This window comes from Eumetopias jubatus, unplaced genomic scaffold, assembly GCF_037043125.1.
Source record: "Eumetopias jubatus isolate StellerSeaLion01/CBP00866 unplaced genomic scaffold, mEumJub1_p1.0 scaffold_5, whole genome shotgun sequence".
Taxonomy (NCBI): domain Eukaryota; kingdom Metazoa; phylum Chordata; class Mammalia; order Carnivora; family Otariidae; genus Eumetopias; species Eumetopias jubatus.
The window spans coordinates 34,397,381-34,413,456 of NW_028274811.1; the positions used below are offsets into that span (position 1 = coordinate 34,397,381).

General features: G+C 41.4%; 1 protein-coding gene across 2 annotated transcripts in view; it reads right to left on the reverse strand.

Moving 5' to 3' along the window:
* The window catches only part of DIAPH1 (diaphanous related formin 1), a 93,853-nt gene extending 78,656 nt beyond the window's left edge, over positions 1–15,197 (reverse strand). For both annotated transcript variants that reach the window (XM_088023292.1, XM_088023291.1), the window contains exon 1: positions 15,029–15,197. In XM_088023292.1, the coding sequence (XP_087879418.1) occupies positions 15,029–15,145 (117 nt within the window). In that variant the 5' untranslated portion in view covers positions 15,146–15,197. The remainder of the gene's footprint in view (positions 1–15,028) is intronic.
* Between the last annotated feature and the right edge of the window lie 879 nt (positions 15,198–16,076).

Sequence of the window (16,076 nt, forward strand, 5' to 3'; positions counted from 1 at the left end):
TTTCTTTTTATCTATCACAGTTTCAGTCTTATATTTAGGACTGTATCATCTCATAAGGCTGCTATGAAAAGTAATAAATTGGATGGAAAGTACTTTGTTTTGCAAAGTACTTTGTAAAAATTAAATAGTATATGATGATGGAACCTATGACACTTTTCAGCCTTCCTTCAATTCCCACTCCTCATTTAGAAGTCAATTACAACTAGAGAGAAGAAAATAAAGGGTCTATCTTCAAATGTAGAGAAGAACTTTCCCTTCCATTTTTAAGGAATGGCCCAAGGATGACACTGAGTTAAGTCAGTATCTCATCTACTATTTGCAGAGAAACTAGATTCTGACATTACTACTTACTAGTGCCAGAAACTTAAACCAGAGTTGTGCAGAACTGGAGCACCCACTTCCAGAAAGAAAAGAGGAAAAAAAAAAAAGAAAAAAAGAAAAGAAAAAGGGTATCTTTGAGAAAAAGAAGACTAAAAGAAAAGCACAAAAATGACCAGGAATTTAAAAACACCAACTATAATGCTAACTTAGTATTATTAAGTTAAATGGGTTTAAGGGAAAGAAACCTGAAGATTATCTAGCAGTCTCCAGAAATGTAGATGGCTCACTCATGCTCCCCATGATCAGTATGGGAAAACTGCTAAAGGAGTCAGACCTTTGCAGCTCATCCATTTAAGTTTCATGCTGCCTTGGCAGCTCCACAGCTCAACTCAGAACTGGACAGTTAGCTTTTTAGAATTCATACGAGAAACAAAAGGAACATAGTAGAGGAAAGTCCAAGATTTTTTAAACCTAATTAAGAGAGTTCTTGGGGGCACCTGGATGGCTCAGTCGGCGGTTAAGGGTCTGCCTTCGGCTCAGGTCATGATCTCAGGGTCCCGGGATCAAGCCCCGCATTGGGCTCCCCCTGCTTGTGCTTTCTCTCTCTGTCAAATAAATAAATCTTAAAAAAAACAAAAAACCCTAATTAAAAGGGTTCTTTCAATCTACCACTGCCTTCCAGAACCAGTATCTTCTTACTGATACCGTCCAGGATGCCCTGAAGGATTCCAGGCAGTGACGTTTGTCAAGTATGAGTTAGAAATGTTCTACAAAGAGCATTAGGTAACTAATCATTACCTGTTTCAGTAATTTAGTTATAAATTTGAAGCAATTTACTTACAAATGCAAAGCAACAACTGTCTAAATCAGTTGGTGAGAGTCTGCTTTCCAATAAACCACATTTCCCAGCTGTGATTAAAATGAAGGAAAAACTATCTTAATATTAGGATCCTGTGACAGGTGCAAAATACATTCTAATAGTCCTCTGTTAGTTCAAGAAGGCAAGCCTCTTGGGGAAAAGGAGAAGGTAACATTTTGCCTACCGCTTAGCTCATTTTAAAGCCCAGGACAGGCAAAGCCTGCAGCCCAGATAGCTGATAGCCTAGAGAAAAGAAGGGTAGTCCACTCAGGTTTCACTATTCTAGCTCAGCAGAGCAGGTGGAAACCAGGCTGGGAACATTGCAATCCCCCTACAAGTCCATCCAAACTAACTGCCAGCCCCTTGCACTATGAACCACTCATGGGCTGGGACAATAAGCTGCGAACAGAGAAAGTGCTCAGATTCTGGAAGCCCTAGCTTCCTATCAAGTGTCACAAGGTGTGGCAGACATGACCACCTCTTTTGCTGTCAGGAAGGAAGTGCACATATATTCTGTCATCTGGCGAGAGATCAGTAAGCAAAACTTCCTCCCTTTCAAACATCATAAGGCTCTGATAAAACTTTTGAACACACATAGAGGTATCCCCCTCTTTTCAACAGTTCATGTTAGGCCACTTAGCTTTTTTGGAAGACCTATATTAGTACCTGTTTTTGCTAACTGAAACATAAAAGATTTTCACTTTTACCACAAAAAAAAAAAAAAGGTGAAAACAGAAAATAGCATCCAGCGTTTGTTTTGCAGCGAGCTATTATGAGAGAGGCAGCGCACAACCCGAGCAGGGCTACACTCAGCATCAGGCCACCGTAGCTTTGAAGTGTGTCTGTAAGCATCCGTGTTTTAGCTCCATTTATTTTGTGCCTCCGTTAGCAAGATGTGGCCTAAGTTACCAGAAAAGCCTAAGAGATTATTTTTAGGAATGCTCAAAAAATTTTCCACATAAATTAATGGTAAGTGCTTCTTTGCTTTATGTCATTGTGGCTTGTGAAAGATTTCATAGGAACCTCACCCTACTTTCAGATGGGGGGGCTGTATAGAAAACAATACATAATGTTAACCTATTTTTCCAAAATTTCAGCACATTTCTCCAGTTCCAAATACTGATACTTGTTCTTCACTTTCTTAGTAGGCCTCTCTCTTTACAGCCTGAGCTTAGATTGTAATTGCTCCCTTAAAAAGGGGGCGTTGTCCATTCATTTGGAAACAGTCAGTGACTCAGAAATGCTGTTTCCCAATCTCCGTAGCAACTGTTTTCTCCTCCCATGCTGTGATGTGAGTAGCAGGACATCTACTCTTCCTCAAGGGTGAGCACATGTATGACACACCCAAGGCCTGGCTGACAGAAAGTTCCTGCAGCTGATATTACTTCTACATACAGGGACCAAGTCTGAGGCCACCCTGTTTTAAATCCCATTCTCAAACCCTTCATTTCCAAATGATGGTTACACCTTTTTTCCTATCTGCACATCATTCCTAAATACCCAGAAATAATCATAGCCTACTGGTAATAGCTTAACTGATCCAAAAACTACATTACACAGACTTGATCTTATAAAACCACAATAAACATTTTCTGGGCCCCTTCAAATCTAGAATAAGATCTGATTTTGAGAAAATCTTGCAGGGGAGAGGGGCAGGAGAGCATGAGGTGAAATCTTATTACTCGTCTATCACCAGAAATACAAACAAGAATTAAAATACAGTACTTGTGATAGTTCCATACTACAACTGCTAGAAGTATGTTCTAACACAAACATACAATTTCAGGCCAAAGTCCTTATGCTACAAAATGTAAATGTAAAAATAAATGTGATAAATGGAAAACAAGGTTAAGGGATGTTTTATTTATTTATTTAAAGATTTTATTTATTTATTTGACAGACAGAGACATAGCAAGAGAGGGAACACAAGCAGGGGGAGCGGGAGAGGGAGAAGCAGGCTTCCCGCAGAGCAGGGAGCCCAATGCAGGGCTTGATCCCAGGACCCTGGGACCCTGGGACCATGACCTGAGCCAAAGGCAGATGCTTAACGACTGAGCCACCCAGGCGCCCCAGGGATGTTTTATTTTTATACACATCTATATATTCTTATAAATAGGTGTTTCACTTTTATAATAAAAAAACACATTTCCATTTGCAACAAAAGTAGCACTTTTCAAAGATTAGAAAGCTAGAAAAATGTTTATGATACATTGTTTTAAAGCAGAAAACTTGTGTAAGCTATGACTGCAACTTTGTAAAAACGTCTGTGCATAGACATAGTAACTAAAATATTCAAATACTAAGTGAAATAAAAAATGAAAAGTAGAAATTTGGGGTTTAGATGCTGTTAGTTTTAAGATATATGTGTGTATATATATATTTTTTTTAAAAAGAGCATTAAAAAAATCATAGCACAGCACCTAAAAGCAAAGCAACATCCAATTCCCATATTCAAAATGTCCACTAGTATTTACTCTTCTCCAGTAGTACTCTTGCTTAAGGAAACACTCTGGCAGGGCACAGTTAGAAAAATTAGGGGTGACAAAGAAATGTGAGAAAGAATAATGAGGGGCATCTGGGTGGCTCAGTCAGTTAAGCGTCCACCTTTGGCTCAGGTCATGACCTCAGGGTCCTGGGATCGAGCCCCGCATCGGGCTCCTTGCTCCTCAGGGAGTCTGCTTTTCCCTCTGCCACCTGCTTGTGCACTCTCTCTCTCACTCTTTCTATCTCAAATAAATAAATAAAATATTTAAAAAAAAAAGAGAGAGAGAGCGAGAATAGTGAATAGTCTAAAAGCTAGCTCATCTAATTACATGATCTTGAGCAAATGAGTACCTCCAGGCCTCAGTGGCCTCCTCATTTTAAGATGAGGAGACTGGATCAGATCATTTCTAGGGTCTCCTGAGAGGCCCAAAGACTGTGCTTAATTACTACTGTTCTTTTTGAGGGTAGCCCAATGCCTGCTGCTTGCCTGATAGAACATATCCTACAGTGGCTTCTCACCACTTCTTCTTGTGGTTTCAATCACAGGAAACAGACGTCACCCATAGGCCTAGAAGTAAGTAACGAACAAGCCCTGGCGGATGCAAAGAGCTGCCAACTAAGGCCAACTCCCATCTTTCTGAAATACAAGAATCAAGAAATCACTAGAAACCTTTATGCCTGGGGAGCCCAATACACATCTTTCATGAAAACTAACAAAACTAAAAATATCTCTGTAGGTCCCATACATGCAAACATGAAATAATTTTAAAACAGTCTCACTCTTTTGCTTCTATGACCAAATGAAGAAATTGAAGAATAGCTATGGGTAGGAGTATAAGAGTTTAAGGAGAAAAAAAAAGGTCACTAGCACTTTCTGTGGAGACCTAGACATATCCTGAGGACTTGGAGACTCATCCTTGTCTTCTTTATTTATTCTATGAAAACCTTTCTATAACCCTGAAATACTATAAAACTAATAGATTAAAATAATATGGGGACTTACCAATTATTCACTTTAAATGTATGCTAACAATCCCTACAGCCCTGGGTCAAATACAGCTCTCATTTGTAATGATAAAAGTTGGCAGCCCTGAACTATGTAAAATAACACAGAGATTTTTAATCCTGCAGACATGTTCTTTCATTAAACACAAAACTAGAAGATACTAAAGAATAACAATAAACTTTCTCAACAGGGTTCTTCTGGTCAGATATAGTTAACACTAGTGGTTCTCTCTGCCTCAGTTACCTTGGTGAGAGAGGACTAATGTTTTTAAACTGCCAATCTCCTATATTAGACCATAGAAATGGAGAACCTTGAAAATCATTTCAAGATTCCCAAAACTAACATTAAAACTAAAATACATAAGAGGATATTGATAATGTGAGCGAAACACCACCAATGGGCTTAGGCACCTCACAAGCAAGATGGGAAATAAGATCCCCCCAAAAAGTTATCTCCCTCCCTCTCTATATATATTATATATAATACATACGGGTTTTTTTTTTTTTTTTCATTCACAGATTAAAGAACACCTCAAATAAGTGGGCAAGGGGCTCCTGAATGGCTCAGCGTTAAGCATCTGCCTTCGGCTCAGGTCATGATCCCGGGGTCCTGGGATCGAGTCCCCATTGGGCTCCCTGCTCCACGGGAAGCCTGCTTCTCCCTCTCCCACTCCCCCTGCTTGTGCTCCCTCTCTCACTGTGTCTCTGTCAAATAAGTAAAACCTTTAAAAACAACAACAACAAAAAACAAATAAGCGGGCAAATCGAAACCTATACTGCACTATAGGAAACTTTTAAGAAGAAATAATAAAGCCCAAAGAGAAGTTCTGATTATCCCCACGATGGGATTTCCCACCTGAGCTCACAATTTGGCTATACAGCTTTGAGATCCAGCCGAGAGTCGTATTTTTAAAATCTAAATTTATCATTCAAAGTCTGAAAAGATGGGTGTGTTAAAATTGATTAGGATTGTAAATCAAACAAACTATCTAAACTCCATCTAGGTAGCAGAAATGATTTGCTGATATGTGAACACCTTATTCTGTTCTTGGATATGCTGATTTACTGTCACCATCACACACTCGCATGGCCAAAAATTGCATCAACATGCCTCATGACATGCTACAAAACACTAATTTTCAGTCCTGCTGTCTGCAGGTTTCTACAGAAAGAGAACCTAAAAGCCCTTAACAGGAATAAAATAATCCCTATTAAGTGGCTTCATCTTTCTTAAACGATTGATCTCCCATATAAATCCTTTTGACTGCTATAACTGGGCCATTTTTTTTACCACAGCCACACATTTGTGTCTCTGATCCTCTGTTCACACCACTTCCTACACCATGAAATCCCTTCCCTTCTTCTCTACCAACCCTTCTATTTCCCTCCAAGGCCTGACATACCCCCCATCTTCTATGAAATTAACTATTAACTGTCCACAGTTATATCCTGGATCACTTACAGAATTTAGGACATAAGGACAGACCTTTGAAAGAGTTCATGCTGAATCTCTAATATTACAAGAAAAGACCAAGAAAAGTGGAATGACTTGCCCAGAGTTCAAATGGCTAATTAGTAGCAAAGTCCAACTAAACAGCAGTTATTTGGAAAGAATACTTCAGTGGGAATGGAAGATAAGGGTTCTAGTCCTAGGTCTAGCTATAAATGTGGACAGACCACTTTCCTAGGCCCGCATTTCTAAATGTATAAAATAAAGGGTTTTTTTTAGCATCTCTTTCACTTCCAGCATTCTAAGATTCTGAAACCTAGTTCTTCTGACTCACAGTCCAGTACTCTTTCCACTTAATTCCTTCACTTCTCTGAAATTCTACAGCTTTTAAACTGTGTCCATAGCCTCTGAGCTTTTCCTACCCATTCTCCTATTGACATGACTGAGATGACATAAAAAGCAAGGGCTGAACAGGACATGTGATAGGACAACAACATGACTTCTTGACCTTTAGCCTTTTGGATCTAGGATAGATCCATGTGGATTCAGGCAAACAAGAGAAACTCCATTCTCTACTCTTTGCCACTAATCATAGAGAAAATCCTAGTTCTGGGTACCTGGATCCCTTTGGCGATGTCTTAATTATTAACCACAGACAAATAACTGCCAGGTCTAAAGAACAAACATTAGTAGGCCCCAGACTCAGAAGAGACCCTGGAGTTATTAACCATTCACAATCCTTAGAGTCAAGTTTCAGGGCCACAAAGAGGATTTTTAAAGATATCATATGCCAATTCTAAAATACAGAAAAGATAACTATTAGAAGTGGTCTAACAACAGCTTCCTCCTTCCCATTTGTCACCACTGCTTGCTGCTCTCATCAATTTAAACAACTACAATAACTGACAGGTGATGCTGTTAGAGGTGTTTCACTTAAAAGAAGATAAGATTGCATTTTTAAAAATAGTAATTGACAACTTCTTAATAACTCATGAGCCAGAGGAAAGATTGGTTCTGATGCACTGAAACAGCTACCTCTTCATGCTTAAGAAAGGTTTAATTATAATTCTTGTAATGACTTCAAAGTCTACATTATTAAATGCAAAAAGCAGTTACCCATTTAACCACTGCACTTTGTCCATCTAGACCCAGTACTTCTTTCCCACCAAATGAACTGGAGGAGAGCCCAGTTTTAATCGACTACAGTCATCAAATAACTAAAGAGATGACATCAAAATTTTCTATGAAATTCCTAGGAGTGAATACTTTTATACTCCAGGTGCAAAAACTGGACACTTGTAAAATGTCGGTACAATGTAGTGAATAAGATTTTTTTTTTAATCAGCTAGATCGCAGTTCGAATTCCAGTTCGACAAGCTAAAGCAAGTTGCTTGATCTCACTGAGTCTCAGTTCAATTACCTATAAGACGGGAATAACAATAGTACCTACTTTATAAGACTGAGGTAGAGATTAATGAGATAATGAATCTAAAGCTCTTTAGCACAGTCCTAGGGCTGTAATAAGTACGCAACAAAGGCTCTTATTACTGCTGCTGTTGTTATTACTACTCCCTGTCCTTCCAATCTGGGATGAATTCATCTTCCTATCTAACAAGATGCTGAACATACAATATTTATAGATAGGAAGACGGGCATTATACAGAAGCAAACGGAGTACACGAGACAAAAGGTTTCTAACACCACATATTAAGATGAAAATGCCACCATGATAAACTGAATCTCAAAGGTCCCCCAATCCTGAGTATCAGAAATGTTCTCTCTGCCTACAGGTGAAAATTTATGCCCCAAGCAGCGTGAGTGGAATATAACAACAAATCCACAGCAGAAAAGTGGAGAACTTAAGAGCTTCATCTATAAAACTTCTAGAAGAAAACAGAAGGAGAAAATCTTAGGGGCTGTGATTTTAGCACAGATTTTTGAAATATGACACAAAAAGCAAAAAGTTTAAAAAATTGAACTTCAAAAAAAATTTTTCTTTTAAAGATTTCATTTATTTAACAGAGAGATAGAGAGAGAGCAGGAACACAAGCAGAGGGAGTGGGAGAGAGAGAAGCAGGCCTCCCGCCCAGCAAGGAGCCCGATGTGGAGCTCGATCCCAGGACCCTGGGACCATGACCTGAGCCAAAGGCAGAACGCTTAACGAATGAGCCACCCAGGTGCCCCTGGACTTCAGAATTAAACACTTTTGTTCTTCATACCACAGTGTTAAAGGAAAATGAAAAGGCAGATCACGGGAGAAAGAAAATATTTGTAAAACACATATCCAACAAATGACTTGCATTTAGACTATAATAAGACATTTTAAATGGGCAAAAATTTTGAACAGGCATTTCAGCAAAGATATACAGATAGCGAATAAGCACAGTAAAAGATGCTCAACATTACACAAATTTAATTAAAGCCACACTGAAATACCACTACACACCCACTAGAATGGCTAAAACTTAAGGCTCATCATAGTGAGAGTTAGCAAGGAACTGGAACTCATATATTGCCTGTGATAATAAAACGGTACAGTCACTCTGGAAAACAGTTTGGCAGTTTTTTAGAAAGTTAAACAGAGCCCTACGGGGGGTGGGGGAAGCAGCTTTATCCGAGATTTAAGGCCAATACTAAGGTATACTTCTTGGTTTTCTATGACCTTCAGGATCAAAGACAGTTTATAAATCATCCGATGTTGGATCCTTAAAGTATGTTAAATCTTAAAGAAAATGTAAATTCTATGTTTTCACACAGCAGTATTTCTAAAATAGGGAATAAATCACACTATCAGAAATCTAGAGGGGCGCCTGGGTGGCTCAGTCGGTTAAATGTCTGCCTTTGGCTCAGCTCATGATCTCAGAGTCCTGGGATCGAGCCCCGCATCAGGCTCCCTGCCCAGCAGCAAGCCTGCTTCTCCCTCTCTCTGCCCTCCCCGCCACCTGGGCCGCTCTCTGTCTCTTGCTCTCACTCTATCTTAAATAAATAAAATCTCTTAAAAAAATTAAAATTCATCCAGGCCTTGCATGGCTTAATAGAAATTCCTTAAAAAAAAAAAAAGTGTTGTGGTGAGTGCTGTGTATTGTGTAAGACTGATGAATCACAGACCTGTACCCCTGAAACAAATAATACATTATATATTTAAAAAAAAAAGAAGTCCAGAAAAATAATCCAGGACACCATAAACTCCCCTCTATCTGCTACCTTAACAAAATGCCAAAGTCACTACCACCTAAGGACCACTTATAACCACCACCACGGATGAAATCTCCTATCTTTCATATAAGAACACTGCCACAGGGGCACCTGGGTGTCTCAGTTGGTTAAGTGTCCAACTCCTCATTTTGGTTCAGGTCATGATCTCAGGGTCGTAAAATCAAGCACTGCATTGGGCTCCATGCTGGTCGTGGAGCCTGCTTGAGTTCTCTCTCTCCCTCTTCCTCTGTCCTTCCCTCCCCTCCACCCCACACACTGATGATAGCTCTCAAAAAAAAACAAAAACAAAAAAACACAATGCTTCCACAAAAGAATGCCATGTGTTTCTCTTAATTTAGTTCCGTTATAGTTTCTTTTGTCTCCCCTTATCTGTTCCATTCCCCTTCTTGGAAGAAAGAAATTTAAGCAAATATTTATAGGACAAACCAAAACTCCGTGATTGTCAGTGAGCCAAGCAACACAGAGCCAGTTTCTTCAACCTTTTCCCTCTCAATCACATAGCTTCTAGTGTATCTGTTCCTCTTATATAATCTCTTTCTACTACTCTACCTATTCCAAGATCCTGAAATTCACTAAAGGAAACGTAGAGTCCAAAATTTCTGCTTCTCCTCCTCCATTCATTTATCCAATATCCACCCCATAGCCCCCTGATGTTTCCAAACTCTAAACATAAGAGACTGCTGCACTGAGTGGGTGTTTGGGCTTGATGGCATTTAAAGTCCCTTCCAACACTAAAATTTTAAGGCTACCATTCACAGCAAGCTTTAATAATGAATGGAAGAATCTCAAAGCTGAAAGAACAATGATACACCCAATTATCCTGTAATCTATGGTAAAATTCATAAAAATATTGGTCCTAATACTTCTCTTTTCCTTCAGTAATTCTTTTACCTTATTAAAAAGGATTCCTCTAATAAAATGTTTGCCAAAAGAAAGAGTAAAAGAGAGGTGGAAAAGGCGGCAAAATACGTTCCCAGTGTTTAAACATTCATTTTTCAATTTTAGCTTTGAAGTTTTAAGAAATGTTAGTATCAACAGATTTACCATTCCTGATTCCTCAAAGGCCTAGCCCGCCGATGGGACTGGGACTAGCCCTCAGAGAAGCAGAGAGGGAATAAAAACAAAGACAGAGGGGATGATAGTAGCTGGGCAAGGGGAGAGGGTTGGCTTTGTCTCATCTAACCCTAAGTAGGGGCAAACACCAAATGTTGCTTTGCTCATTAGTAAGAGGTGAATTTTTTTCCTACTGCTGTCAAACAAGAGTGAGTGGGAAGAGGAGGCTCAACTATAATAAAGAAGAACAGGTAAGTAATACATGGTTTGTTTCAAATAGAAATGCTTTCTGTAGTCAAGAATGACTTCAGCTGAGACATAAAATGGGAGAAAACACCATCTGCATATACATACCTTTTTTTTCTTTATAATACCTACTATCTCGTTAATAAACATGATTTTAACTTGTTCTTCTAAATCATATGTAGTATAACCTTATCTTTTAAACCTCCATTATATTTCACTGAAAATATAACACTCTCCAGGAATAACTTGGCAATCCATTTATAAAATACTGAGGGCCCCATGGGATAGCAAAAGGTTGTTCTATCATACAGGAAATAAAACTAGTCTATTCTGACCCAAATGCCCAGCAACAAACTTAAACCACTTCTCACTTATTACTATTTTCTCAGGTTTTATAATAAACATAATTCACAAGTCATAAAATTTTCAGGTCTTTTTAAAATAAAAGTATTCCAATGTTTATCAACTCTCCCAGGGCAGAGATTTTAATTCTGAGGCATCCCCTCAGTTTGACCTCTTGCGAGGAAGGATTTCCTTCGAGACAAGTAAATGTAACATGATCAAGTGGATCCTTGTGCTACCTCTTTAAAGACAAGGCAGGAAAAAGGGCAATTTTTACGGTATCATTCTGTCATCACAAACCTCAAAAACATTCCTGTAGGCTCCCCTGTCTCTTTCTAAACTAAGTAATCCCGTGTTTATCATCTTCCAAAAAAAACCCACATGACTTGTATAAAGTTCTCTGTATACTCCTGGGTTTTCTGGAACCTTCTGGATTAGTTATTGTCTTCTTTAAGAGGAGAGAAGCAGGGCGCCTGGGTGGCTCAGTTGGTTAAGCGACTGTCTTCGGCTCAGGTCATGATCCTGGAGTCCCTGGATCGAGTCCCTGGATCGAGTCCCGCATCGGGCTCCCTGCTCGGCGGGAGTCTGCTTCTCCCTCTGACTCTCCCCACCTCTCATGTGCTTTCTCTCTCTCTCTCATTCTCTCTCTCTCAAATAAATAAAATCTTTAAAAAAAAATAGTTTTAAATAAAAAATTAAAAAAAGAGGAGAGAAGCAGATAACTGCATAAACAACTCCACTTCTTTCATATTCTCTACCTTCCCTAGTATCTGTTTAAAATTCTGCCTGACATCCTCTACCTTTGACTGCTCTTTTTGCATGGACAGGGTTCTACAACCAAACATTTACACTTTCACTATCACTCTGCTTTTAGAAGGGCATGAAAATACTACCACTTGGTGAAAATTCAATATACACATCCAAAATTAAACAAGATTTTAAAAATTATGTATCTTCTATTCTCTCTAATCCCAAGCTAAAACTCATGTTTTACAAAGTTATGCCCCTAACTGAATCAGGAAGCAATATTCTTTCTTAGAATGCATCCACTTCTTGACTATAAGGAATGTGTAGTTTATAAAACGCAGGAATACTCTGCAGCCTCCTAACACCCTGGTTGTAATTACTTCCTTTACACATATTTCAGCCAGCAGTCTATTTGACACCTACATTCATCACTGCTGAAAAATCAGAATGCATTCTGTTCGTTTAAAATTTTTATTTTCTTTCACCGTAAGGACCTGTGAAAGAAGTGCAACAATGCTAGAGAAGGGATATGCTTATGACCCCGGAGGAGAAAGACTCCTGAAAAATCAAGGGGGAATGCCAGGCAGCCTGGCTTGAACCACACACACCAGCATCTCTAACCACCAAATGTTTTAAAAGGTGATTCCCAATCACTGTTTAAACTTCGACTCCATGTGCTTTCCACCCAAGATGCATCAGAGAGTTAAGAGTGTATCTTCGGCAATATGCGAGCTCTGTGTTCCATTCAGTTGATCTATACTTAGAACCTGCATAAGCTTGGAAAGGTACGGAGCAGCTGAAGCGGTAAGAAACTCCTCAGAAGCAAATAACCTTCAGGCACACAAGGTCCAAACCAGTGCAGCTTTATAAAGTACATTCTTAATGGAATTCCAGAGGACACACACTCTAGCAAAGGTGGAATAGGCAAAACAGCTTTGAGTTTGCTTGTAGCCTATAGTTCAAAAAACTAAGCCAAGGGTAACAAAAGCACACCAGCGATCTCTCCCCCTCCACCCACCCACATATACATACAGACACAAAGAGAAGTGGATTGCAATGCTCCTCCTAGTCTCTCATTGCCACAGACTTCTCATAAAAAGAGTAAGAGAAAATTCCGATGCCTTGAGGTGAGTTACAGTTGGCAAGAAAGGGGTTAAGCAGCACTACTTTTCTGGAAACTTTCCAATCCCCCAGCTCTGAATGCAATTCTCCTATCTGTGCTCCGTATTTGTTCTTTTTTTAACAGTTCAGTAGGCTAAGAGTTAAAACCAACACCTCAGAAAGAAAGAGAACTTGGTTTGGCTCCACCCTCTGTAAAGCAAATACCAAAAACTGAGCCAAATCCACTCAGCACATACAAGACTCCATGGACATTCCAAAATACAGGTGAAGTTTCCTCACGTATCTCAACTTTCAGCACCATGCACTTAGATTGCCCCAATTTCACTTGTGAAACACACAAGTGTTAAATAAAACAGCACAAATAAAATTCTATTTAAGAACTTGAAAAACATTTACAAAAGTCAGAGTTCACTATATATCAGGAGGAATAACTGGAATTCGGGTGAAGAAGGTCAAACAGTACCCATGGAAACAACAGCAAAACAAAAATAACAGATATATATACAGAAATAAAAAAGCAATAGACGCTAGAACTTAAGTTTTAAAAGGAAAGCTCCGAGTGTCAGTTCTTATCCTAAAGAAACATAAGGAAATGTTGTTTTAATCACCACAGGGGGAAGGTCATCACTACCATTAACCGAACATTTCTGGGAAAAAAAGATGTTCACCAAATGAAAAACAGGCAGTTACTGACAGCCTGTAAATCACTGGAAAGGACAGTCCAGAAGCACCTGCCTTGCTAGAAATAGGTAGGAAGAGATGAGTCACTATTTTAATTCTGCTTAGTACTCTCCACATCTCAATCCTCTAGGTCCCAAAGCAACATTTTCTTCCTGTTTCCATCATTTGATCAGTTTTCTTCCCAAAGTTGTGGAGTTGGGTCAGACTACTGAAGGTTGGAGATAAGAGAAAAGAGAAAGAGCAAAAAGTCAGAATCCAGTTGGTTAGTACAAAGAGATACTGGGGCGGGGGCATAATTACCTGGAAGACAAGACTAAAAAACTACATTTACAACTAGCAAATGATTACTAAGATCCAAGACTCCCTCTCTTGGATCGCGCCCCGTATCTTTCAAAGCTTTTACAGTAAAAAGCAAACAGCTCCCTAGGGAAAGGAGTAAAAAAGATTTATTGCAGGCAAAGGTAATGAAATATGATAGTGTCACATGAATATCAGTATTCCTTCAGACTTGGATTGAAGTCACTGGCACCTGAGGAAAGCTAAACTCTTCTACAGGTCAGAAAAGGAATGTCACTAGCCTGTCACACAGGAGGTGGCAGACGAGCTGAGATGGTTATCATGGGAAACATATAAAAAGCAATTCAATTACTCAGAAACTTCTTGGACTTGCAGCCTAACTTCCTCCCCACGGGGAGGTTTAAATCACCATCCTAGGTCAAGAGGGGCATCATCATCACGAGAAGTTCTAACCCCCTGAAAAGTGATAAGCAACAGGGCAAAGAGACAGGTTCCCTGGATGGAGGAATACCGGGAAGCAAATCAGCGTCATGCCCAAAGACCATAGGACCTGGGCAGGAACCCATTCCTGCAATCACAAGGACATGCAAGGGAGGAGGGAAGGGAGGGCCCAAGTCAGGTAACATTCCAGAGGGGAAGGATTATCAGGTGACACCGGGCTGAGGGCCCAGAGCTGGGGCTAAGAGCGAGGAAAGTTAGCAGGTGAAAGGGATCAATCTTGAGAAGGAAGTGACCTTTAGGCGAAGCAAATAAGAGGATACCAAAAAAAAAGGGGGGGGGAGTAGGAGTAAGAGGGAAACTGGACCCAGGAAAGCACAGAGAACAAGACAGAGAAGGCGTGTGCGGGTAACAGAGAAGAAGAAAGGAAGTGGGGCTGAGAGGGAAGCGATGGGGCTAAGACCCGCCGGGCTATGGGGGCGGAGGGCAGAGCTTGCAGGCGGGGAGGGAAAGGCCGGGGGAGGGGGGTGAAGAAAGCCCCGAGGCTGCCCGGGCGAGAGCCGGGTAGGACTCCGGGGTTTCCCGAGGTCCTGGAGGGGTAGGATGTCGGACTGTGGAGCCCGGGACCCAGCAAACCGAGAAAGAGAGGCGCGGGGGCGGCTCCCTAGAGACTGGCGTGCACCCCTGGGGCCGGCTGTGGGGGTCTCTGTGGACCGGAGGGCGGTTACGGGGCCAGGCTGAGGAAACCGGGTGGGAGGGGCACTCACAAATTTCTTGGATTTGCCGCCGTCGCCGCCCGCCGCAGGCAGCTCGTCCGGGCTCCGGCCCTTCTTCTTGTCCCGGGTCCCGCGGCCGGGACCCTGGCCCCCGCCAAGCGGCTCCATGTCCAGGTTCGCCCTGGCAGATGACCCCGCGCCTACGCGGCTCCCGCCCCGCAACTCCGCCGCCGCCGCCGCCGCCGCCGCCGCCGCCGCGCCGCCGCCGCCGCCCAGCAGCTCCTCAGCCGGCCGCCGCGCCCCGCCTCATTAGTATGCCGGCCTGCGCGCGCCTCATGAATATAAAACGGCGACGCCTCGCTCCCGCCCGCCTGCCCCACTTCCGCCCGGACCCGCAGCTCCTACCAATGGGGGAAGGGAGGGGGTGGAGGGAAGCCGCGGAAGCAAGCTACCTGCCCGGCGGGCCTAACCATTCGGACCCACGTGGGGGGGGGGCTGTGTAGGCGGTGCAACTCCGCGGCCTCAACCCGGAATGGCGCCACCTAGCGGTCTGCGTGGCGCAGGCCTCCCCGCTCCCACACAGTGCCCACGTGGCTGTGAAGCCCAGACCCTCTCACATCCTAGACCAGGTGAACCAAAAATCAAATAAGAGAAGTGTCGTCTTGGTCGAAAATCCAGTGCCAGTCTTTCGAGGATAATAGTTTTTATGTGTGCACTATCAGCGGAGCACATGCAAAAATTTAAAAGGGACAGCTATCATTTATTGAAAGCTCTGAGCCAAAAACAGAGCTTGGTCCAGAGCAAGTGCTAGACTGGAACTCAACTAGCCCTGGAGTTACATTACCTACTTTTGAATCACAGGTCTGCTATTTTCTAGTTTTGTTTTTTAATCTGAAAAACTATTGCCAACATGTGAATACACAGTAATAATAATTACCATTTACCATGCACTTGCTCTAAGCCAGGCTCTATGTAAAACTCCTGTTTTTCCTCACTGAATCTTCACATTGTCGTGTGATAGATTCCACTAGTCTCACCACTTTACAGATAGAAAATCTGGACTTCCAGGAGTTAAAGTGACTTGCCCAAGGACATATAA